Source organism: Caretta caretta, chromosome 16 (genome assembly GCF_965140235.1).
Source record: "Caretta caretta isolate rCarCar2 chromosome 16, rCarCar1.hap1, whole genome shotgun sequence".
Taxonomy (NCBI): domain Eukaryota; kingdom Metazoa; phylum Chordata; order Testudines; family Cheloniidae; genus Caretta; species Caretta caretta.
In genome coordinates, this window is record NC_134221.1 from 13741874 (window position 1) to 13764405 (window position 22532).

The 22532-nt window shown below is 51.0% G+C and overlaps 1 protein-coding gene and 2 long non-coding RNA genes across 5 annotated transcripts in view; 2 read left to right on the top strand and 1 right to left on the bottom strand.

Annotated features, from left to right (window-relative positions):
- Window positions 1-3552: 3552 nt before the first annotated feature.
- On the bottom strand, window positions 3553-6385 carry IER5L (immediate early response 5 like). The gene has a single exon (XM_048823264.2). It carries the CDS (start codon window positions 6181-6183, stop codon window positions 5062-5064), a length of 1122 nt encoding a protein of 373 aa, XP_048679221.2. The 5' UTR covers window positions 6184-6385; the 3' UTR covers window positions 3553-5061.
- A 176-nt stretch (window positions 6386-6561) lies between these two features.
- LOC125623602 (uncharacterized) lies at window positions 6562-10375 on the top strand. 3 transcript variants are annotated; one of them, XR_012665254.1, is made up of 4 exons: window positions 6562-6634; window positions 7177-7443; window positions 8634-8910; window positions 9841-10375. It is a non-coding gene; the product is annotated as an uncharacterized LOC125623602 (long non-coding RNA). The 3 variants fall into 3 exon arrangements; XR_012665253.1 differs by lacking the exon at window positions 6562-6634 and adding an exon at window positions 6707-6793; XR_012665255.1 differs by lacking the exon at window positions 6562-6634 and adding an exon at window positions 6707-6793 and having other exon boundaries at window positions 8736-8910.
- Window positions 10376-14152: 3777 nt separating this feature from the next.
- LOC142069435 (uncharacterized) overlaps window positions 14153-22532 on the top strand; it is a 47985-nt gene continuing 39605 nt past the window's right edge. The window contains exon 1 of the long non-coding RNA XR_012665256.1: window positions 14153-14331. This is a non-coding gene — a long non-coding RNA (uncharacterized LOC142069435). The remainder of the gene's footprint in view (window positions 14332-22532) is intronic.

Consider the following 22532-nt stretch of genomic DNA (forward strand, 5'->3'; position numbering starts at 1 on the left):
TCCTCCCCCCCCAGCTGTGGGATTAGTAACATCACACTAGCGATACCAGGTGGAAATAGTCCCTTGCCTCCGTCACAGCTCTGCGAGAGGCTCAAGAGACGTGGGATCTATTCCCCCTGTACCTCCAACAGTCCTTGGGCAAATCACTGAAGACCAGACCTGCCAAGGGGGTCAGATGCTGAACTAAATTTTCCCTCCAGTGTAAATGGGGACAGTACTTCTATAGTGCTCTCCCTCAGGGGATGCCCCAGCATCTTGTGAACATTAAGTATGCCTCGGGACATGGTAGAGATGTACCAAGTGGGCACCCACCACCCCAGCTTCCACCCTGGAGGGGGCAGGACTTGTCTCATTTCCCCAGGGGAAGGCGGATGTTTGGTTTAGAAAGGTTTGTCTTGGGATTTCACACACATGGCCAACAAGCCTCTCTCTCTCACAAGGTGCGTGGGGGAGAAGTCACCGAGAGATGACCCAGAGAGGCTCAGAGATCCCAGGAGAGGTGGGATGAGTTAGCCAAGTAATTGCTCCTGAGCAAGAGCCCAACTTCACAAAGCATGGCCCGAAAAGGTGTAAGTACCAGCTCCGAACCCTTCCCAATGGGCCAAAGCACCTGTGACCTCAATGCTTTGCCCAGACACAAAACCTAAGTGGAAAGAGAAGTGTCAGATTTCCTCCCATTGGAAGAAGATGCATTTGTTTTAAGTGGAGCCAAGCTACCATTCCAGGATCCATGTTAGAGGGGGTGGGATGTACTTTTTGTAGTTCTGGAGGATACTATTAGCCAGGAGTGACTATTAGCTAAGATGGTCAGGGACGCAACCCCATGCTCTGGGTGTCCCTAAGCCTCTGACAGCCAGATGCTGGATGACAGGAATGGATCCCTCCATAATTGCCTGTTCTATTCATTCCCTCTGAAGCATGTGGCATTGGCCACAGGTGGAAGACAGGACACTGGGCTAGGTGGAGCCATTATAGCTGTTCTTATGTGCTAGATGGAAAGCCCATCGTAGATGGCTCTCCAGGGCTGGGTCTTGGTTTTCGGAAAGCCTTTGCCCCCATTCACCTTCTTCAAGGATGGAACAGCCCAGAGCCTCTCTGGTGGCACCTCACTGGTGCCACTCTTGGGAGGAAGGAGATGTTGCACCAAGTGAGGCAACTCAGTAGGGGTGCTGCTGGGTCCCTATGGTAATTAAATAGGAGGCAGACCCTTCAGGAGGCCAGATGCGGCCTGGGCAGCCCAAACCCAGGACCTGTAAGATTCTCCCAACCACCCTAGAGCTGCTGCTGGCCAATGGGCTGTCAGGGGTATGGGAGCCAGGTGCACCCATGACCAGCAGCGTCTCTCACCGTCCCCCAAATGTGTGTGTGAGGGGCCGAGGCTGCCAGCAAAGAGCCGACTTCTAAAGAAGGCCGTGTGCTCTTTAAAGGGGCACCATCGAGAGGCGGGTGCGCGGCGCCCCTCGCCCCACATCCATCCTCATTAAAGCTGAGCGAGGAACTTCAGTCCCACGCTGATCTCTCTCTCGCTTTCCCCCGGAGCGGTTTGTGGTGTTGCAGGCAGGGGGGAGGGAGGCGGGGAGACACAGCAAGCGCCTGTTCAAGCCCTGGCACCAGGGCTGAGCTCTGCTCTGAAGCCCGCTGCTCTCCGCTCGCCAGCCGCTCCGCGGCGCAAAGTGAACGGGGCAGGGGGGCGAAAGCTGGGAGCTGGAAGGAAGGGCGCTGGGTCGGTTTGTTTAGCTCTGCAAGGGGAGAGGGGCCAGTTTTTGCGCTTCTAACAAAGGCTCACGGTGCTGCTCCTCCCCCACCCCCTTGGCCATCCTCGCTGGGGCCCGGCCCTCGGGCCCCACCGCGATCCGGGCGCCCGCTCCCCAAAGCTCGCCTCTGCCAGAGGGGCAGGTCGGAGCGTCTGTTCCCATTCCCTCAAAGCAGCGGGAGGGCTGCAGTGCTCAAAAACTGGCGCTAGGGGGAGCTCTGACAACTGGCTTCGCCAGAGAGCCGGGGTAGGTTTTTAATGGAATAAAATCACAATAATAATAATAACACAAAAAAGATTTCGGAGACTTCGAAGAGAAAGAAAGAAAAGAAAGAAACCCTTCCCCTGCAGAACAGGAGACTCCTGCCCGCAGAGCCAGAAAGTTGGTGGGGGGGAGAACAGTTAAAACACCCAGTGAAAGGCGCCCCCCCTAGTAATTCCAGGCTGACACAGGGCGATTTTTAACTTAAATGTTGTATGTGGGTTATTGGGTACACACACACGTTGCTACCTTGTGATTAAGCTCGATATAATCGACTAAATGTTTGCTTGACTAATCGGACTCTCCTGTTGTTTGTGCCTTTCCAATGCGATTTTTTTTTCAGCCCCTCCCTCCCCTCTGGTCAATATCTCTGGAGAGGAAAGCACAGGACTTCGCTGCGATCTTTGGGTTTTTTTTTTAGGGCGAATCGTTGCAGCCATCGGCTCACAAGAGAAATCGTGGCGACGCTGTTGTAAAAGAGCTGGACTCGCAGCGGCACCAGCGGTGGATTTTGCTCGAAACCTGCACGCTTTTTGTAGGGGCTTTCAAAATCCTCCTCTTCTCAGGTCAGCCTGTAGGTGGTCAGGGAGCCTTGATTACCGTCATTCATTTGGTTTTTTAAGAAATAAATAAATAAAACACACCACCAAGTGGCACAGCGTGGTGATAACAAACTGCAACTTAGAAAACAAACAAACCCCAACTTCACACCGGGGAGGATGAGGCAGGGCTGGGGACGGAATTAGCTGAGCGCGCTCCGCCTGGGCTGAGACAGGAATCAGCTTTGGGCCCCCATTTTTCAGACCCTCTCCACGGCTGGTTTTTTTATGGGTCAGCTTGTGGACTCGGAGACCCGTTGCTGGGCTAAGGGTATTTGTGTATTCTGGGGCTAGTAGTTTTGTGCAAACCAGTCACGCTGGGTTTTAGTTGGTTTAAAGCAAGGAGCAGGCACTTGCCTGGAGGAGATCGGATTTATGTAGCTGGAACATCCCTGTCTCCACCCCGCTATTGTCTTGAAGTAGATGAACAGTTAAGACCTGGTTACAATATAAGCCTAGGCAATTAAAAAAAAAAAAAAAAAAGCAGTGTTTTTACCTCCCTGTTGTTGAGTTGAGGGTCTCCTAGTGTAGGCAGAAGTGCTGTTCTCTGGGTAGTTCAAGGGCCTCTTAGGCAAATGCTTGAGCTCAGTTAATCTATGCCAGGGGTCACCTGAGAATCGCCCACCTGGGAAACTTTGAATAAGTGGCATCTCGACTCAGCTGAAAGCTAAAGATTTGTCAGCTCCTTCCAGTAAAAGACTTCAGGCTAGAGCTAATCTCCCCCCACCCCAATAATGTAGGGTGGGATCTACAGATTCCCCCAAAGAGCTTAGGGGGAATCTATAGATCCAGCCCAAATCGGGACGCCCTGCGGTAGGAGGATTCACATCGCCAAGCTTGTGAGCTCCAGCGATTCCATCCACAGTGTGCATAACCTTCCCAGAATAGTCCTGGGAGAGCGAAGAGGGTTAAGCCCACTTAAAAAGACCACCACAAACTTTATAATGGACTTTTTATTAAGATTATAAATTTAAACAAATCTGAACAGTTTTACCCGGTGATATACCATTCAATCTGCACAAAAATACAGGGATACAAAGAAAAAGAAAAAAGAAACCGTTTGGCAAGGCGCCTCTAGTCACATAGTGCTCGTAGGGTGAGGGTTGGGATGATAGGGCTGTAAAGGAAAAAAACAAACCACCTTTTTACAACAAAAGGTTTTTTTTTTTTTAAACAAAATTCCAAAATAATAATAACAACAACAACGTGGTGGGGCGAGTCAAGGGGCCACAGCTCTGGTCACAAGGACCAAGCAATGCTGGTTTTAGGCTTTGGAAGGCTGAAACCAGAACAGTCCAACTTTAAAACAACCCCCCCCCCCGCACCTCACATTGAAAGAGACGTTAGAAGTGGGGGGAACACGTTTACCTGTGGCCATCGCATAGCCCTAGGTGAAGGTACACAAACACAGACCGGGGGGGGGGGGGGAAAGAGGACTGCAGAGCAGTGCATGATGGGAAATGTAGTGTGCCATGTTGTCCCCAAACCCATCGTGTCCGCTTACAAAGCCGTGGCCGGGGGGACTCCAGGTCCCATGGAGCAGCCGGACGAGTGGAAGGGGGAAAAGACAAACCCGCCCTTCTCTCTCCCCCCGGAGAAGCGACGGGGCTCTGCTGCGTGACCCTGGCACGCACGGCAGGCAGAGGGTCGCCGCAGACAGGTCTCCTGGCGAGAGGGGAAAGTTGAAATAAAGGGGAAAAACCCCAGAGCAAGCGAGAGGAAGGCTGCTCGCTGCTGGAGGGTCTGACCCAGGCTGCTGCTGCTGCGGGGGGGTGTTGGGAGGGGAGAAGAAAATGGAACTAAATGAAGTCGATTGAATGGGGGACGGAAGGATTTAATCCGCCCCGCGAGCTATGAACCTTGCAAATGCCCCAGGGGCCCGTCTCCCCCGGCCTGGGACAATTAGTGAGGGTATCAGTGCCGAGGCCACAACAAACAAACAAAAACCTCACTCGATCACACTCTGCTCCCCCTTTTTCTGGAGGATCCTTCTCCCCGCTTACAGCCCCCGAGACCTACAGGCAGAATTCCCCCCCCCCGCCCCCCGCTAGTCCAACGGCCCCTGCAAGCTTGGGCGTCTCTTCCCACCCCCCCAGCAAAGGCAGCTCCTCCGGGGGCAGCGAAGTGCAGCTTTCCAAACTCTTCCCCGGCACACACGGCTTCCTGCGGCCAGCAGCCCTGGCCTCACGTGGCGTGCTCCCGGCTTGAAGTCGCCCCCGCACTCAATACAAAATAAAGCCCGAGCGGCCACAGGGATAGTTAAATAGGTGCTTTTCATCTCTGCAAAAATAAAGTCCCACGATCTGCGATTTTTATTGTACAGTTTATAAAACATGAGCTCGGCTTCCCCCTCCCCCGCCCGCCCCAGCCGCCCGCCCCTCTTTGTTTCAGGGGCCCCTCCGGAGTCCGTGTCCCTTGGATCGCTCCCCCCGCGTCCATCCCCGCCCCTAAAACGCCACGATGGCTCGAGTCCAGGCTCCCAGGCTGGCCAGCGCCTGCTTGCCGCACAGCTGCCCGTTGAGGGGCTGCTCACAGTCCGCCTGCTGCCGGCTCACCAGCCCCGTGAAGCCGGAGCCGAAGATGGAGATCAAGTTGGAGATGTTGGAAGAGTCCGGGGGCTGCTCGGGGCTGAAGTCCTCGAAGCGGGCTCGCTTGCTGCAAGGGGAGAAGGGGGAGCCGCCGCCCCCCACCACCACCACCCCTCCCGGGTCCCCGTCCTCCTCGTCCTCCTGCCCCGGGTAGTACTTGCGCTTGGCGCCCGGGGTAGGCGGCGGGGCGCCGAGTCCCGCGGCGCCCTGGCAGCAGCACGGGCACTGCGAGCAGCAGTCCTGGTGCAGGTAGCCGTTCTCCACCGTGGTCACCACATGGGTGTCCAGGTCCAGCACCGTGGTGCGGCTGCTACAGTGCGCCGCGGCGCCGCCGCTCGCTGCGCTCACGGCCGAGCCCGGAGGCGCCGGGCTGCCGAAGTCACAGCTGGCCGGCAGCGGGTAGAGCAGCCCCGGAGGAGCGCCGCTGTTGCCGCCGCCGCCCCGGTAGAAGCCAGGGGGAGAGTCTCTGCGAAGCGCCGAAGGGGCCGCCGGCTGCGGCTGCTGGGGCGGGCTGGGCTGCAGCTCCAGCGGCTCGTCCTCCTGGGGCGCCCCGGGCAGGAGCGCAGCGCACACGGGCACCTCCAGCAGCTCGCCGCCGCCACCTCTCCCCAGGGCTGCCCCCGCCGCGCCGGCCAGCCCGCAGCTCCGCGGCTGCTGCATGCCCGGCTCCGGGTCCTCGGGCTCGGCCGCCAGCTGGAGCGGGCTGAACTCCGGCGGGATCCCCCCGGCGGGCGCGCAGCCCGGGGGCGCCCCGAGCAGGATGCCGCCCTCCTGGTAGTGTTGCTGGCGGCGGCAGAGCTCGGCGTAGCGCTCGCTCAGGTAGAGCTGCCGGGCGTTGCGGAGCACATAGGAGACCAGCAGGTTCTTGTGGAGCTTGATGCCCCCGCGCTGGGTGCGGGAGCTGTGGATCTTGCGCAGGGAGAGGCTGATCAGGCTCTGGGCGTCCAGGGCGCACTCCATCCTCCTCCGGCCCCCCAGCATCTGCTCGCTCCGCGCTGGCAGCCAGACACCCCGGCCCGCATCCACACGAGCCGGGAAGGGGCTGGGGGCTGCTGGTGGGGAGGGGGGAGTCGGGGTCTGTCTCTGTCTCAGGGGGTCGCCAGCGCCCCGAGGGGAGCCACCATCACCGGTGCGCCCTGCGCCCCCCTCGCCGGCCGCCCGCCCGCACCTTGAGCGCAAAGCAATGAGCGCTCGTCTCCCCAGCCCCCGCTATTTATACGTCCTGCCCAGCCCCGCCCCGGGCTGCCGCAGCCTATCGCCGGGCCCGGCCCGGCCTGATGGGCAGGCGCCTCCCGCCCAGGAGAGACCGGGCTGGCCAATCAGGGGAAGGCGGTTCCTTTGTGCTATTCAAATACCTAACAGACTTGGGGCTGCTGCCTGGAATGTTCTCACGAGAGAGGAGCCGCCGCGGCAGCCCGCAGCCCGGGCCGGGGTGGGCGTGCGGGGCTGCAGCGGGGGGCGGAGAGGGGACGGGTGGGGGGCTCGCAGCGGGTGCGGGGACGTGCACCAAGGGGACCCCCCCACTCCTGGTCCTGCCCGTCTCGGGGTGGGGAGGCTGCTTTCCCCGCGGCTGCGCTGCCTCCCTTGGCAGGTGAGCAGTCACCATGTGCGGGGAGAGGGGGCTGGCCTGAGACGGTGGGTGGCTTCTGGGATTCTCCCTCCCTCCTCCTTCCAGCAGGTGGAATTGGGGGCGATGCAATAATAAAAATACTGAATAATTAATTACTAACAGCGTCCTAGAGACCAGAGCTGGAAAATCCCTCTCCCGGGCGTGTGATCCGGCCCCCACCTGGCCAGGCAGGGAAAGCACATGGCTCACATCCTACCTACGGCAACATTGAACATGTGAGCGCCCGAGAAGACTGGGGAGTTCACCGGGCAGGGCAAGGGATGTTCCCACCCCGCTTCAGTTCCCACGTTCTTTATGAAATGTTAGCATCCACAGAGAAGTTACAAAGAATTACCTTCCTCCAGGTCTCTTCGCCACGGGGTGCTGGGCTTCGGGAAAGCCAGCTGTGGACACGATCCTGCAACCACCTCGGCCCCGATCCTGCAACCCTCGCTGCGCCCGCGGAGCCCTGCACCTGCACGGATTTCCCATTGACTTCAGAGGGAATCCGGCCCTGATCCTGCACCGTAGAAGTCAGTGGCAGTTTTGCCACGGACTTCAATCAAAGCAGGATCAAGCGCACAGGGGGGTTGACTGCATGGAGCTTGTGGCAGAATTAGGGCCTTTAGCAGGTGTGTACATTTATTCCAGTGTCTCCCCCCTTTTAAGGCACTCAGTGTCCCCCCCCCCCTTTTAAGGCAACACTCATTCATGACTTCAATGGGGCTCCCTGCATGGCTCCAGTTTCAAGGTTCAGGCCCTAGGAAATCATCTCATCCATGCCTCTGACCATAAAGGGAAACCTCTTATTTGCATTTATTTATAAAATATGATTATACCAATAGAATAATAAAAATATTTTACAGATAAAAGACCATCTCAGGGCCTTGCCACTGACAGTATTTGCAGCTAACAGTATTTTATGCACTGCACAAACAGTTAAACCATAATACCCTTGAAAACAGTCTATACAATCCAAGTAAAAGACAAGTAGCAAAAACAGGGCATAGGGGATACCTCAGTGGTTTGAGCATCGGCCTGCTAAACCCAAGGCTGTGAGCTCAATCCTTGAGGGGGCCATTTAGGGCTCTGGGGCAAAAATTGGGGATTGGTCCTGCTTTGAGCAGGGGGTTGGACTAGATGACCTCCTGAGGTCCCTTCCGGCCCTGAGATTCTATGATTCTAAAATAGGAGGAGAATCCCTGCTGAGGAAAGGGGGGTCCTGTACAAGGAGCAACAGTGGTAACTGCTGACAGCCACTCCAACAATGCAGCCTTCATTAAAGCTGCCCAGATGGGTATTTTTTCCTGAAAAATGTTTTCATGAAAACAAACTTTTCATCAAAACTTTTCTTCAAAAGTTGTTTGGGTTTTGTTGAAAAGATGAAAAAGTTAGGCCGAACTCCTCTCCCTCCCTCCCCCCCAGCTTTCTTGGTTTTTGATTGTGGAACCCTCTCTCTCCCCTGGGTTTTTTTTTTTTTTCATTATTATTTTTTTAACAAAAATCATGGTGTTGAAACTAGCTGTTTCCCGTGGACATGTCCGTCTTGATGAACAAGCCAGTTCTCAGCAGAGGCTGAGAGGGGGAGGGCGGGAATTCAAATGCCAAATTTCAGCCAGCTCCAGTTTTCGGTCTTGCTTCTTCACAATGAGTGGGATGGGTCGAGGAAGCTGGACTGCCCTCTGTTTATCTGGATTTGGCCGTGGTGGATACAATACAAAGCACTTTTTAGGGCTTGATCCTGGGCTCCTCACTCTAGCAGTCCTTTCCCATGAAAGCAGCCTCATTAACGGCGCCTTCTTCTTTCACATGGTTGATGCAGAGCAGCGACTACAATTGTGCCTGAAGCTGATGGAGCCAAACGGTTTATTATGCAAAGTTTATTGCAGTGATGCCTCCTTCGTATTTATAAATTGGACAATAGGTGATGATATCTTTGAAGGTCTGCCGTGGGGAGCCACCCTTACACGCCAGGAAGTCCTTGATTTGTGGATTAGATCTCCACATCTACCATGGTCGGTTGGGATTCGGTTCAGAGTTGACCAACATGTCTGTGGAAGGTCGAATCCAGGAACCTTCTGCGTGGGATCCGCCACAAGGTGCTTATTTTTTAAGGCTTGTTTAGCCCAATCTCCTTTCCAAGCCGCTGTCTGATTGTAGCCTGATTGCATGAGGCTAAGAAGCGAATGTTCCCAGAAAGGCTTGCGGGACTTAAGACGTTGGGGGGGGGGGGTATAGTTGAGGTCTTGGTGGATAGGAAGACAACTGTTTTCCTGGATTCACGGAGCTTCATGGAGTGTCGCAGCAGTTCAGCATATCGGCGGGGGAGCGGTGTTAGACAGAACAGATAGCCACGGTGTTGGAGTCAACTCAAGGGTTCCAGTGATACACCGCAGCACTGCATTCAGCTGGGTGTCAACAGCAGAGGGCAAAGAAAATTATCAGGGGGCTGGTGCACATGACTTACGAGGAGAGGCTGAGGGAAGTGGGGTTATTTAGTCTGCAGAAGAGAAGAGTGAGGGGGGATTTGATAGCAGCCTTCAACTACCTGAAGGGGGGTTCCAAAGAGGATGGAGCTAGGCTGTTCTCAGTGGTGGAAGATGACAGAACAAGGAGCAACGGTCTCAAGTTGCAGTGGGGGAGGTCCAGGTTGGATATTAGGAAACACTATTTCACTAGGAGGGTGGTGAAGCACTGGAGTGGGTTACCTAGGGAGGTGGTGGAATCTCCATCCTTAGAGGTTTTTAAGGCCCGGCTTGACAAAGCCTTGACTGGGATGATTTAGTTGCTGTTGATCCTGCTTTGAGCAGGGGGTTGGACTAGATGACCTCCTGAAGTCTCTTCCAACCCTGATATTCTAGGATTCTAAGTTACGTGTGGCTGCATCTGCTCCATACTGGTGTGCAATATTCAGTTACCGCATATACAAATGCTGTTGTTTGCAGATGTTCGCAACACTGATGCCGATGCACCTCAGGTTGTACCTGGTAGTTTCTGAATTATGTTGCCTCTTGTTTTTATCTTTGCAGCTACCTCCTTGCAGGATCAATCTCAGATAAAAACAAGAGCCTCCCTAACTTCAGTGGGCCTGCTCCAGTAATAAGGATGGTATTTGTGGTTAAGGCTCAGGACGGAGACTGAAGAGACCTGAGTGCTACTCTTTGTTTTGACACATGCTTCCTATGTGACCTTGGGCCAAACTTTTCAAAGGAGGCTTCCTTCTAGATTTGGGTGCCTCCGTTTTTGGGTGCCTCACTTGGTACCCATTGGGCCTGATTTTCATTATTTCTCCTGCTACTCCCAGTCACTGGAATTTTGGGGTGTGGCACTTCTGAAAATCAGGCCCCCGGGGTCCTAAGTTGGACACCCCAAAACAGAGGACACTCTTGAAAACTTCTGCCCAGATCCTCTAAACATTTAACCCGTGTTTAACTTTAATACCATGGTCACTGCCCTTGATTTTTATGGGGCCCTCACAGCTGCAAAATTAAGCACGTGCATAAATGTTTGCAGGATTAGAACCTTTGGCTTTAATCTTATTGTGCTTCACTTCCCCAAGTGCAAAATGAGGATATTAAATACTTCCCTACCACACCAGGGTGTTGTGAGGATAAATTCATTCATGTTTCTTGTGGGATGCTCAGCCCCTCTAGGGATGAGCACAATGAAAAATAGTCTAGATATTATTTTTGTATCACATCTTTCATACAAGCTAGATCCTACAGTGTATTATACAGTTACATAATACAGCTAAAAGAAAAGGAGTACTTGTGGCACCTTAGAGACTAACCAATTTATTTGAGCCACAAGTACTCCTTTTCTTTTTGCGAATACAGACTAACACGGCTGTTACTCTGAAACCTGTCATAATACAGCTAAAAAGTTAAAATAAAAGTATAGCCGAGGGAGAGAGAAATGAAGAGGGATAAGCAAACGAGGAAGCATATGCTTTCAGCTGAGATTACAAAATAGATGGGGAACTGATGAGATGGAGAGTCAAAAGGCTAATCTAGAGGGCAAGTGCTGCAGTGGAGAAGGCTCTTGCACCAAACTGGCAAGATTATTGTTTATACATTGTAGTAAATGTACATGGGGCTTTAGGCCTATGTTCACAAGGTTCATAAGTAGTTCCACTGACTTCAGTGGGAATTCTCATACGCTTAAAGTTAGGCATGTCCTTAAGAACCTTGCTGAGCCCTGGGCCTTACAGAACGCTGGAAAGTCAGGGAGCCTGGTTCTTCACTCTTTTACGGTGGTGTGAATGGAGAATCAGGACCCAATGTCTGAAGAACTTGGACCTGCTCCTGCATCCCTTACACTCCTCTAATGCCCACAAATCACTGGGTGTGCGAGGAATGTAAGCTTGGGCCCCTTTTGTAAATGGGGGGAGGGAGAGAGAGAGGAGGCCTGTGCTAGGGACCTTCCATTAAAGCCAGTGGGAGGCTTTCGATCGACTCCAGTGGGTTTGGATCACAACTTGGAAAAACAAAGGGAGTAGGCGGGAGAGTGGAGGGAGAATGAACTAACCCCGAGAGAAACAGGACAGCAAAAAGATGCTAGTACAAAAACCAGGGGCAATGTCTCAAAATGCAACACAGGCAGATCTAATCCAACATACAGCAAAGTGATTTCTGCTACAATACAAGAACAAACCTTAGTTACATGTGCCATAAACGCTAGTCAGAAGTAGTGTGTGAGCTACATTAAGGAAATAACCCGTATAAGCTGTTCCGTGGTTTACTTTATAATTTTCACAGCCAGGTGTGCAAGAGCTTGTTTTTGTTTAGTGCTTGGTTTTGCTTTAAAGTGAGAACACATGTTTAATTCTGGTTTGAAAACATATTGGGATTGGATATACAGCAGGGAAAGGAGACCCTGACCTTCTAGTCATTCTTTTGGAGCTTAGTATTTGTCTGGTCGAAGGTATGTTACAAATCTACTGCAAAAACACTCTATCTGAGTCATTCCTGCCTTTGTTTTGACATCATTGGTAGTTGAGGTAGGGGTGCCAACTCTGACTGAAGCTTTTCCGGGAGATTTCCCCCCCCCCCCCCCAGCCTGATGTAATGTCATTTTCTTAAAATCGCCTATTAAAATCTCCGGGATTGCTTTCAGTATCACTGGGAGATCAATGCTGATTCCAGGAGACTCCTGGCCAATCCCGGAGGATTGGCAACCCTAAGTTGAGGGTGTACAGCTCCTTGCAGGATCAACCCCATTGTTGTAAGCAATATAATAATAATACCTAGATCTTATTAGTGCTTTTATCCAAGCGCTTTGAAAATCAGTATTTTAGCCCAGTTTTTTACGCATGGGGAAACTGAGGCACTGAGCAGGGACGTGACTTGCCCCAAGTCAACCAGCAGGCTGGTGGCAAAGCTGGGAATAGTCCCCGTGTCTCCTAAGTCACAGTCCAGTGCTGTTTAGGGAAATGCACTTGGCATTAACTTTGCATAGAAATGAGAATGAAATACCTGGTTTTCTCTTTCCCTTTGATTATGTGGATTGTCAAATATTCCCCTCTCCTAATGATGCTTAATAGCTGACACCTGCAAACTCCCCCAGGATCTCTGTTTTTTTTTTTTCTTTCGTGTGAACCTCCCTAACCTTGGATCTAAAGGCTTGTCTACAACAGGGGTTTTTACACTAACATAGCTACACTTGTAAAAATGCCTAGTCCACCAGTGTGGCATATTCCCGTTTGAAACTTTTCACCTTGGTGCAGAGCAGCTACAGGAGGGGTTTGCACTGGTGTAGCCGCATGGCTGTAGCTACTCTGCTGTAAACCCCCACCCCCGTGCATGCAAGCCTTGAGATATGTCTTCCCCGATCTGCTGCTGTCCATTGTTAAGGGTGAAAATCTAAGAAGGCAGGAACAATTTTGGAGTTTAAGTGGTTAAAACACTCATTTCATTCAACTCCACTTACATTTATTGACTTATGAAATCTTTATTAATCCTTCTCAGCGCATGTGCATATTTGTTTTTTAATTTTTTTTTAATTGTGTAGAGGCTAAGCTGGTATTAAAGAGACTTGTCAAATAGAATAGGGTCAGGATTTGTCTTTGGTAAAAAAAAATGTTTCTACAAATATTAAAAGAAATAATTTGTTAATTTTTTTTGTAGGGAAAACGTTAATGAAAAAGTGTTTTCATCCCCATTTTGTTTGGACTGAAACCTCTCTGGCAGGGTTTTAACCCAAGCATTAGACTAGTTCATGAAACCCCAAAAGTGACTTGAAAACCCCCCACTGAAATTGACAAATCTATATTCATTGTCCAATAACCAAACAGACCAAATGATGAAAAGTTCTTTCAGCTTTAATTCTCTAAATCCATCTTGCCAACATTTAGGCACGGGTTTAATTTTAAACATGTGAGTACTACTCCTGTGCTTAAAGTTAAATCTGTACTTAAGGCCCAAATCCTCAAAGCCTGGTATTTAGATTCCTGACTTCCAGTGATTTCAGTGGGAGTTGGAAGCCTAAATACCTTTGAGGATCTGGACCTAAACATTTGCTGGATTGGGACACAAGGTATTTGTGTAAAAAAATATTTTGACAGATATGATTGTGAATACATATAATTTATTCTGCTATTAATTATCATTATATTTTGCACATCACCCAGAACTGAGCCATGCACCTCACAGTACAAATAGCACAAGGTCTCTGCCCTGAAAGGCTTACAGTCTAAGACCCCAATCCTGCAAACATTTACCCATGTGAATAACTTAGGGCCCCATGCAGCAAAGCACTTGAGTACATGCTTAACTTTTAAGTCCAGCCCTATTCAGCAAGGCATTTTATAGCAGAGTGTGCTAACCCTTTAAAGCCAATGCCTGGTTACCCCACTATGAGCTTTCAGCCCTATAAGGCCCAGCAATGAGGGTGGGTGTGGTTCCTAGAGGGATCATGTGACCAAAAGGGACCCACATGACTGGGCATGGCTATATAAGAGCTAGCCTGTTTCCTTCTTTCTCTTCTCAATGAAAGAGGTGGTAGAGATGAGTTAAGATCTGGATTGTGTTACTAGGGAGCAGTCTTGGAAGGACAGCTGTAAAGAAGTTGAGGGGGGCCTGAACAGAGACTGGTATAAGAAAGAGTGGCCTTGGGAGATAATGAAGCAGATTGTCTTGAGTATAAGGCAGACTCCTGCCAGTGGTGTGGGGACCCACCTAGCAGAGGCTTCAGAGTAACAGCCGTGTTAGTCTGTATTCGCAAAAAGAAAAGGAGTACTTGTGGCACCTTAGAGACTAACCAATTTATTTGAGCATGAGCTTTCGTGAGTTAGTCTCTAAGGTGCCACAAGTACTCCTTTTCTTCTAGCAGAGGCTGTGGTTAACCTGCCTGTGACCACGGGGAAGGGCTTTTGTCTAGGGAAGATCTCGGACATTTTCTGAAGAGCTCTGCTCTGTTTGGACCCTCCTTTGCTCCAGAGTGAGAAGACTGCTGAGTTGCTAAAGTACTCAAGAAAGGGGGGTGCTGAAGAGAAATGGTTGTGGACTGGCCTCTTTGGACAGGTAAGAACCAGTTACGCACTTAACCGTGTAAGGAGTGTCACTGAAGTTGATGGGGCTAACTCTGCGGAGAGTTACTCAGGCATTCATTTCAGAGGCAAGGCCTAAGCTTTTGACAGAAGAACTACATGGGGGCTATTCATGGGGTGAGTGTTGGCTTCTGAATCCCAGAGGAGCTGACAGTACTGGTGTGCTGTGCAGGAATTTCTACATAGCCCTACAAGAATGGCATGACAAGTTCTGGGGAAGGAGAGTTTCTTAGCCTGTGTGGGCTGGGGGCTGGGCAGGGTGGGGACTGGGAGTCTCTTGGGGAGAGTTTAAAATAGAACCAAGAGCTTCTTGGAGAAGGTCGGTGGGTCCTGTTGTAACATGGCTCCTCCATGCCAGTTGTGAATCCTCTTGTCCCCCAAGGGGCTCTGTGCCAGTTACTCATGTTGGGTGAATTTCACCCATATGTGGAGGGCCCAGGCCAAAAACCTCTGCAGCCCTTCTGCACTGTGGTAGGGCAGGCTGAAGAGAGGCCATGGGCTCTGCGCTGGTGTGGAATCAGTGGCTCAGACCTGTGTTTGAGAGGGGATGGGGGGGCTGGGGGGCTTGGTGACGGAAGGTGCCTTTCATGCTGTGTTGGTGGGCTGGGGGATGGTGCCTTTCACCTGAGGGCCCAATCCTGCGTTCCTACACCTCACTGTAGCTGAAACCAGTGGGAGGCTTGGGGCCGCATGGGCGGCAGGGGCAGGCTCTTAGTGGATGATGTGACTCTAGGAAACAAACATTTACGTGTTTTCCCCCAATTTCTCACCTGCCGCTGGCAGTGAACTTCCTTTATGTGCCACAAAGGCAAAAACCTCTCTTGCCTGGGCAAGTAGGAGGGTGACTTACCTGGCTGAAGCAGCTTTGATTCTTGTATTGTGTGCTCCTGGGTAGGATGGGGGAAAGCTCCCTCTGCATAAGAAAATGAGTGAGAAGCCTGTCTCCTTATTGATGGTGTATGTGGGAAAGAGAGAGGCTCTCTCCTCTAGCCTAGGCAGAGTGTGACAGTTGAGGGTTTGGATAGGCAGGTTTGAGGAATTGTGTGCTTGCGTTTTGAAGCCTCTTCCCTCTTTGTTGCAACAGGAGGTAAAGTGCAGTCAATTGCTAGTTAGATCTGGGTGCACAATGTAACTGGTGCTCATGGTTGCTCCCTGCCTGCACCGACAAACTTCTAAACCCAAGTAACTGAAGGCCTAGTTAAGATTCCCATCCTCTCTCCCAGCGGGCTACACAGGTAGCTGAAGTCTGCTGAGGCGTGCTCATTAAAACATCTCTAGGTGGAGAGAGACTGTCTGAGGGCCGCATTGTGGGCATTCCCAGTGGGGGATGCTTGACTCCATCTTGATTGGCTTTTCCCGACTAGTCTGACAGCCTGAGCTTGTGGATCTTCAGGCTTGTTGGAAGGCCAACCCCTTCTCTCGGGTGTTTCCCTGAGCTGGGGGATTGTAGCACAGGTATCTCTGTGCTACAGGCCGGCAGTTCTTAATCAGTGTTTAGCCAGGCTTTGTGAGAGGCTTGGGAGGCTGAATCCACCCTGGATCTCTGGGCAAGGCACCCCTCTATGGCCACTAGATCCCCGCCACACTAGCGGTGCGGTGGTCTTTGTTAGTACAGGAAAGGCAAAAATCTCTTGCCTGGAGATGGGTAAGTGGGAGGTAACTGGGTTATAAACTCTGCTTTACGCAATGGATGTGGCACAAAATCCATGTTCTCGAGGATCACCCCTGTCCATGTCTGCGCTGCTGTAAACGGAGCTGTGCAGAACCCACTTCCACTGTATGCAAGGGGGTGGATTTCTTTGCATGCCCACTCTCTGGCTTTGCGTGATAGAAACATGCTGGCTCAGCTGCATGGGTGGCCTTTCAAAGTCTCTGCTATGAAGGAGGAGAGTCACCCAAGGAAATAGGTGCTTGCATCAGTGTTGGGGAGAGGACTGTGTCCTAAGGCCCTTGGCATATGGGTGAGAATGGAAATCTAGGGGCTCCCAAAACACTCGGTGTCTCCTTGTTGGGGAGGAATGCTCTGTATGGACAGATCCACGTGTCCACATGGCTGTTCAATTCTTTCTACTCTTCTTTTGACCCAGGGCTGCCTTTGTTCCCGTGTCCCATTTTCTTTGCAGAGCCTTAGACTCTTTGCTCAGGTTCCCTTCCTCTGATGCCAAGATCGTGAAAGCAAGAGAAGAGTCCTCTTTAAAGGCATCATTCGTGGCTGGTGTTCCAGTATCTGGGGGTTTAGCCCCACTTCAATCCCCTGGTAACAACACTCCCTTGTGGAAGCCACTTGGCATTGGTGCCCCACGCCCAGAGGTGGCTGAGTTCCAGTGATGGGCAAAAGGATGTTGGTTGTATCCTTTGCCCTACCAACCAGAAGTTGTGGGGCTCAATGTTTGTGGAGGATTTTTGCATCCGTGAGCAAGAGGTGCTGCTGAGGACTATGGCCTGCCCAATGTTGAGTGTTGACATGTGTGTGACAGGCAAGTTGGGGGAGATGTATGTTCTTCTGTGGCACTCAACAGAGGGAGTCTTCACAGCTTGGCAGCTGGTCATCTAGACTAGCCCGACCTCCATACCCATATGGCATCATGCAATGGGCATGTGTTTATTGGCTCCAGTGGCCAATGGATCGGGCCCTGTATGCCCAGTGGAGTAGGTGTGCAATTCCTGAGGCTTCTCCCGAGTCCAGTTTGTCTCTGGGGCATGGTGGGTGTGTTCTCCACTGAGGTTGGGTTGATTTAGATTTCCCAGCTCAATGTGACTCCGCGATCAGCACCCACTTGCTCCCTTTTCCTGGTGGCCTGCCGAAACCACCCCAAAGGTCACTTGCTGTTGACTAGCAAAGGGAGGGGGGAGAAGTTTTGTCTGAAACTTCCAGAAGTGGCCATGGACTCAGTGTGTGTCAACTGTTGGGAGCCCAACGTGAGACTTGCCGGGCCTGTACGCGGAGTTAGGTGCCACTCAACAGGAGAGACAATGTGACCTACTGGTGTAGTTCGTAGAAGTGTTCAGCGCCTCCGGAATAGTCCCAGTGGTTTCAATGGGGTGATGCAGGGTCTGATGCTGTTGGGTGGCATGAGTTGGGATGGGGCACACATCTTGGACTGGGCCACCCCAAAAGCAGTGTTCCATTAGGCTGCAGTGAGTATTGGCAGCTGGGCTTGGTCGTGGGGAAGAATGAGCAAGTCACTGGACCGTGCAGTGTGTATTCTGCAAATGTGTGTGTTATACAAGAGACCTGGATAAGCATTGTGCAAAATGGCTTAGGAAAAGGCAACTGGTGAGGATATGGGCAGTTCAGTCTTGGCCATTTTCCTTCTTGCTTACAAGGAGTCCATTCTGATATTCACACCTTCCAAAACCAAACCCTGGCTAGGGTGCTGGGCTGGAACCTGGGGGACCTGGGTTACATTCCCCAGCTATGCTGCTGGGTGATCTGGGGTAAGTAACTTTATCTATGACTCAGTTTCCCCATCTGTAAAATAGGAGTAATAATACACCTCCTTTGTAAAGTGTTCGGAGATCTAGGGATGAACAAACTAAGCGTTCCCCCAGACCTGGGTGTTTCCTCCCAGAGTATCTCACTTCTTGCCTTTTCTCTCTTCCAGACAATGTCTGTTTTATCCTGGCATGCTTTGCTAGATAGCAGGGTGTTCCCCAGTGCAGTTAGCTGCCTCCAACTTTTGGCTTCTTAATTTTGCTTATCTTTAGTTTTTGTTCCACACAAAACAGTGATTATTGGCCCATGTGAACGTCCATTCAGATCTGTGAAATGGGAATAATGATATTTTGTAGAATCATAGGACTGGAAGGGACCTCGAGAGGTCATCTAGTCCAGTCCCCTGCACTCATGGGAGGATTAAGTATTATCTAGACAATCCCTGACCGGTGTCTGTTTAACCTGCTCTTAAATCTCCAATGACGGAGATTCCACAACCACCCACACAGCAGCGTTGTGGGCTAATTCATGAATATCTGTAGAGCGCTTTGGAAAACCTCAGCAGGAAAGTGCCTTACCAGTGCAATATGTTAGCATTATGAATTTAGATGCAATCTGCATGTATCACACACATGCATGTTTGTTCCTGCAAATACCTGAAAATTTGTTTCACCTACTATGTCATCTGAAAACTTGTTTTCCTGTGTCAAAAAACCATGGGAAGGTAGTGGAACCTCGCATCTATCTCAGCAATGCCCGCAACAAAGGGTGTGAAGCAGCTAACGTAGTGCTGATGCTGTACAGATAGCCACTGAGACTAGAACATGTCATTGGAATTCTTTCAGCAAAGTTTATGAAGAAGACCCTCATCTTGCTGTGAGCTCTGTGTGGGCAAACCTCAGTACCTATCTGGAGCCCTGTTTCAGAACTGGGGCATAACATGGGACCCTTGGACTCTTCCTCTTGTGCTTGGTACTTCCACCTGGTGCTGTATCAATGGGGGAACTTTCTTGAGTGGCACTTAGTGATCCTCTCAGTGGGTTCATGTTGATGTACCTGGAAACAAACTGAGAAATTCCTTCACTGTCTGACCATGAAGAGGGTTCAGCCACTTCCTATTGGGTAGTTGGTTAGAGCAGTGGTTCTCAACCTTTTTGGGCTCAGGACCCATTTGTAAATGTTTAGGACCTAGTAAATAGTCTGTGGGTGGAGGGCCTAGGATGGTTTTGGTTGGATCCTGCCTTCCGGGTGGGTTGGGTCCTGCCTGGCACTCACCCCACAATGGCAGCTCCTGTGCTGTGAGGCTGCCTGGCCTTGGCTCTCCACTCTGAGCATTGCAACCTTTGGGCGTGCAGCGCTGCGCAGGGTTGGCCCCATGTCCCTGACTGGACCTAATTTGGTCCCAGTGGAGTTGTGACATGGCTCACGGGGTTGCAGTGCCACTCACTCAAATTTGGCCCTACCCAGACTCCAGTCATCACAATGGCTGGGCCAAACCTGAGTGGTGCTAGGACCCCAGAGATGGCAGTGCCTGGAGCAGGGGGGCAAGCCCAACCAGCCCCATGGGACAGGAGCTGCCACACGACCCTTTGAAACTTTCTGTTTACCCAAGTTTGGGTCCTGACCCCAAGGGGTTGAGAAACCCTGGGTTAGAGAAAACAAGGCAAAATACAACCTGCTTGATTGACACCCTGGCGGTCGATGGAGTTAGCTTGGTGTAAGACCACATAAGTCAGCAGAGTTGCAGCCCTTGTAAATGACAAATATATTAAAGGACAATGTAATTCAACAGGTCAACCTTATTGAAGCATGATGATGGCAGTGTTGTCTAGTGGCTGGAGTCAGGAGTCCTGGGTTCTGTGCCTGGCATGCTGGTGTGAGATCTGGCAAGTCACATGTAGCCAAACTTTCCAAAGTGGTCACCAGTTTCCAGGTGGCTGAACTGAGACTGCTTGCGCCTCACATCCAAAGGGCATGAACACCTCTAGCTTCTGCTGACCCGAATGGCATTGTGGGTATTGAACATCACTGACAATCAGGCCCCATGTGTCTAAGTTGGGCACCTGGAAACTTTGGCCTTCCCCACCTCAGTTCCCTGTCTGCAAAGTGAGGCTAGCTCAAGTGATTGCTTCCTTTAGGAGTGCAGAAAACTTCCCTGGTTAGCGAGGAGGTGGGGCTTGAGCCCTAAATCCAAGTGCTCTGAGTCTGTACAGGGCCTTCCAGAGCATGGCAAAGTCTGACTGTTAAACACCTCAAACTCCCTCCAAACTGCTGTGAAACAAACTGCCTGTCAGACACAGGAAGGACGGGACAAGAGGAGGAGAACTGGGTGTTAACCACAGGGTATAACTGTAAATCCGTCTGTGTAGGAAACCAAGCTCTTTGTTAGCCAGGAGGCATGGTGGAGATGGATATTAAAAGCCCAATTCTGCCATTTTTTTTCTCACCTTGAGTGATGAGAGCCCTGCTGATTTTGAGGGGTATGTGGTGCAAGGGTTGGGGAATGTAACCCTAAAAGTTTAAAGGTGGGATTTTTCCAAAAGTGCCTAAGGGAGTCAGGCACCAGGCTCCCAGTGAAAGTCAATGGGAGCTCAACTCTCTGAGGCACTGCTGAAAACCTGACCAGAACTGTAAACTGCTCTGTGATGCGAATCCCCACAGTACTGGGTGGTGAACCCCTCCTGCCCCAGGAAGCCTCAGACAGGCTGGGCACTGCACTCTCCTTTTGCCCCTTGACTTGGTTGTCTCCAGTTCAGGCTGGAGACGTGTTAGCAGAGTGACGTGGGGAACTGATCACAGAGGGGAGGCTGGTCTGAGGAGGTGTCTCACTGGTGTGTCTCATCAGTGCTGAATTCACTCACTCTCCTCCCTTCAGTCCTGGCTACTCTAGGAGAATGTTGCATTCCTGACTTTACAGCTACACGACTTTCAAGTTTAAAATATCTAACTGCCGAGGGAGCAGAGGAGCTGGATGCTGGCACGTATGTCCCAGGAAAGACTGCTTGTTCTCCCCTGCCAACAAACCTGCCTAGCGGTGCGCTGTGGGTAGATGAACAACTTTTCCACTCACTGTCTCTTGCAAAGGCTCCGAGCCTGCAATGAGAGCCATGCTATGGATCAATGTGCAGGGGTCTGCCTGAACCCTAGAAGAGGAATTCTGTCATACTTCAAGGAAACCTTTTTCCAGAAGAAAATGGTTGCCAATTGCTAAGGTGACCATGTTCCCAATGCTCATACAGACATGCATTTCTTAAAGTGCATTGGTCTTGCTACTCCCAACATCTCACTCAGTAGCGACGGGTGCATCTTTCAGAGTTGGAGGGTTTTTTCCCTGTAACTCAGTGTTTAGAATGAGATGATCATGAAACACCAACCCAGTGTTCGCCCTTTCTCTGAGCAGAAGAGCAGTTCTGATTCCAGCTGTGCTTTTTGGACTTTTCTCTTTGCTCCAGACACTGTTCAGCATATCAAGCGCTCCTTTCACTGGATTGTTTCTTATAGCAAACACAGAGCAAATTCCAATCTGTATAGAGAGGGGCCTTGAACAATATCACAATATTTTATAAGTACAAAGAGAAACTTGGACACTCCAGGTGTCCCAAAAGTGTGACATGGTTTGAAAGAAGGACTGGGGTGGTAAACTGAGTTCCTCTTAAAAAAAATGGTTTTCAAGCTGTGGTCCATGGGCCCCTGGGGGTCCGCAGACTAAGATTTCCAAAGCGGTCCACACATCCATTTGAAATTTTTTAGGGCTTTGCAAAGGAAAAAAAGTTGAAAACCACTGCTCTCTACAAATTGCCCGTCTGACTGCAAAGTACTCTTAAAAGAAGCAGCTGGTGTATGGGAGAGGAGCTAATGATATTCCCCCATATTTGGAGGATCTGCCATGATTAGAAGATTGGATGATCTCATTTCTAGGATTCTACAGTAGCCCTAATTTGCATAGCGTCAGACCTACAGGGGACTGGAACCAGCAAGTTCCATGGAGGGTCTGGTCAAAAATGCTCCAGGTTTCTTAAAGACTCACATTGGGACTCTAGTGTCCTTGGTCCAAGCCCACTCAGGGGGAGGTATGAAGAAGAATAATGCACAGAAAAAACTTCTCTCAGGCCCATCCTTGGTAGCTGATGCTGATACTTGGCTCTCATATAATACTTCTTTGAGAGCTGGGAAAGCTACAGAGGAGAAGGAAGGTGAGAATCCCTGGCTCCAGGTTAATTATACAGGGTTGCCAATTTTGGTTGGCTTTATTCCTGGAGGCTTCATCATAGGATGTAATCTTTAATTAAGGAGACTCCAGGAAAAGCCTGGAGGGTTGGCAACCCTAGTTACATACAGAGAAAGTGAAGCAAAGGTGTGAAGTGGCATGTTCAAGGCCACAGTGCAGGCGGTGGCTGAGCCAGGTCTCCTGATCAGTGCTCTAGCCATTGGGTCGTTTTGCTTTCCAGTCTCTATTGCACTAGGTATAAAGACTTCCCATAGGCTGCACAGTGGCCTCTTTGTGAAATATATTGGAGGGGGTTGTCCCAGGCTGGTGGCAGGTATCTAAAGAACAAAACACCACTGCAATTAGCTCTGATTTGGTCCTTTTATTGGCCAGTCTGAGGCCAATGACTGACTGAAGATGCAGTTTGAATGCCCTTTTGATCCCCAGAGTGGGTCCTGGCAGGGCAGTGCAGGGGATGCTTCCACTCAGACTACCAGGGTCATGTCTGTTCTTGGGCTAACTGGAGAACAAC

Excerpts from the sequence above, each read along its gene's own strand:
- IER5L (XM_048823264.2), bottom strand. The coding sequence starts at position 6,183 with ATGCTGGGGGGCCGGAGGAGGATGGAGTGCGCCCTGGACGCCCAGAGC.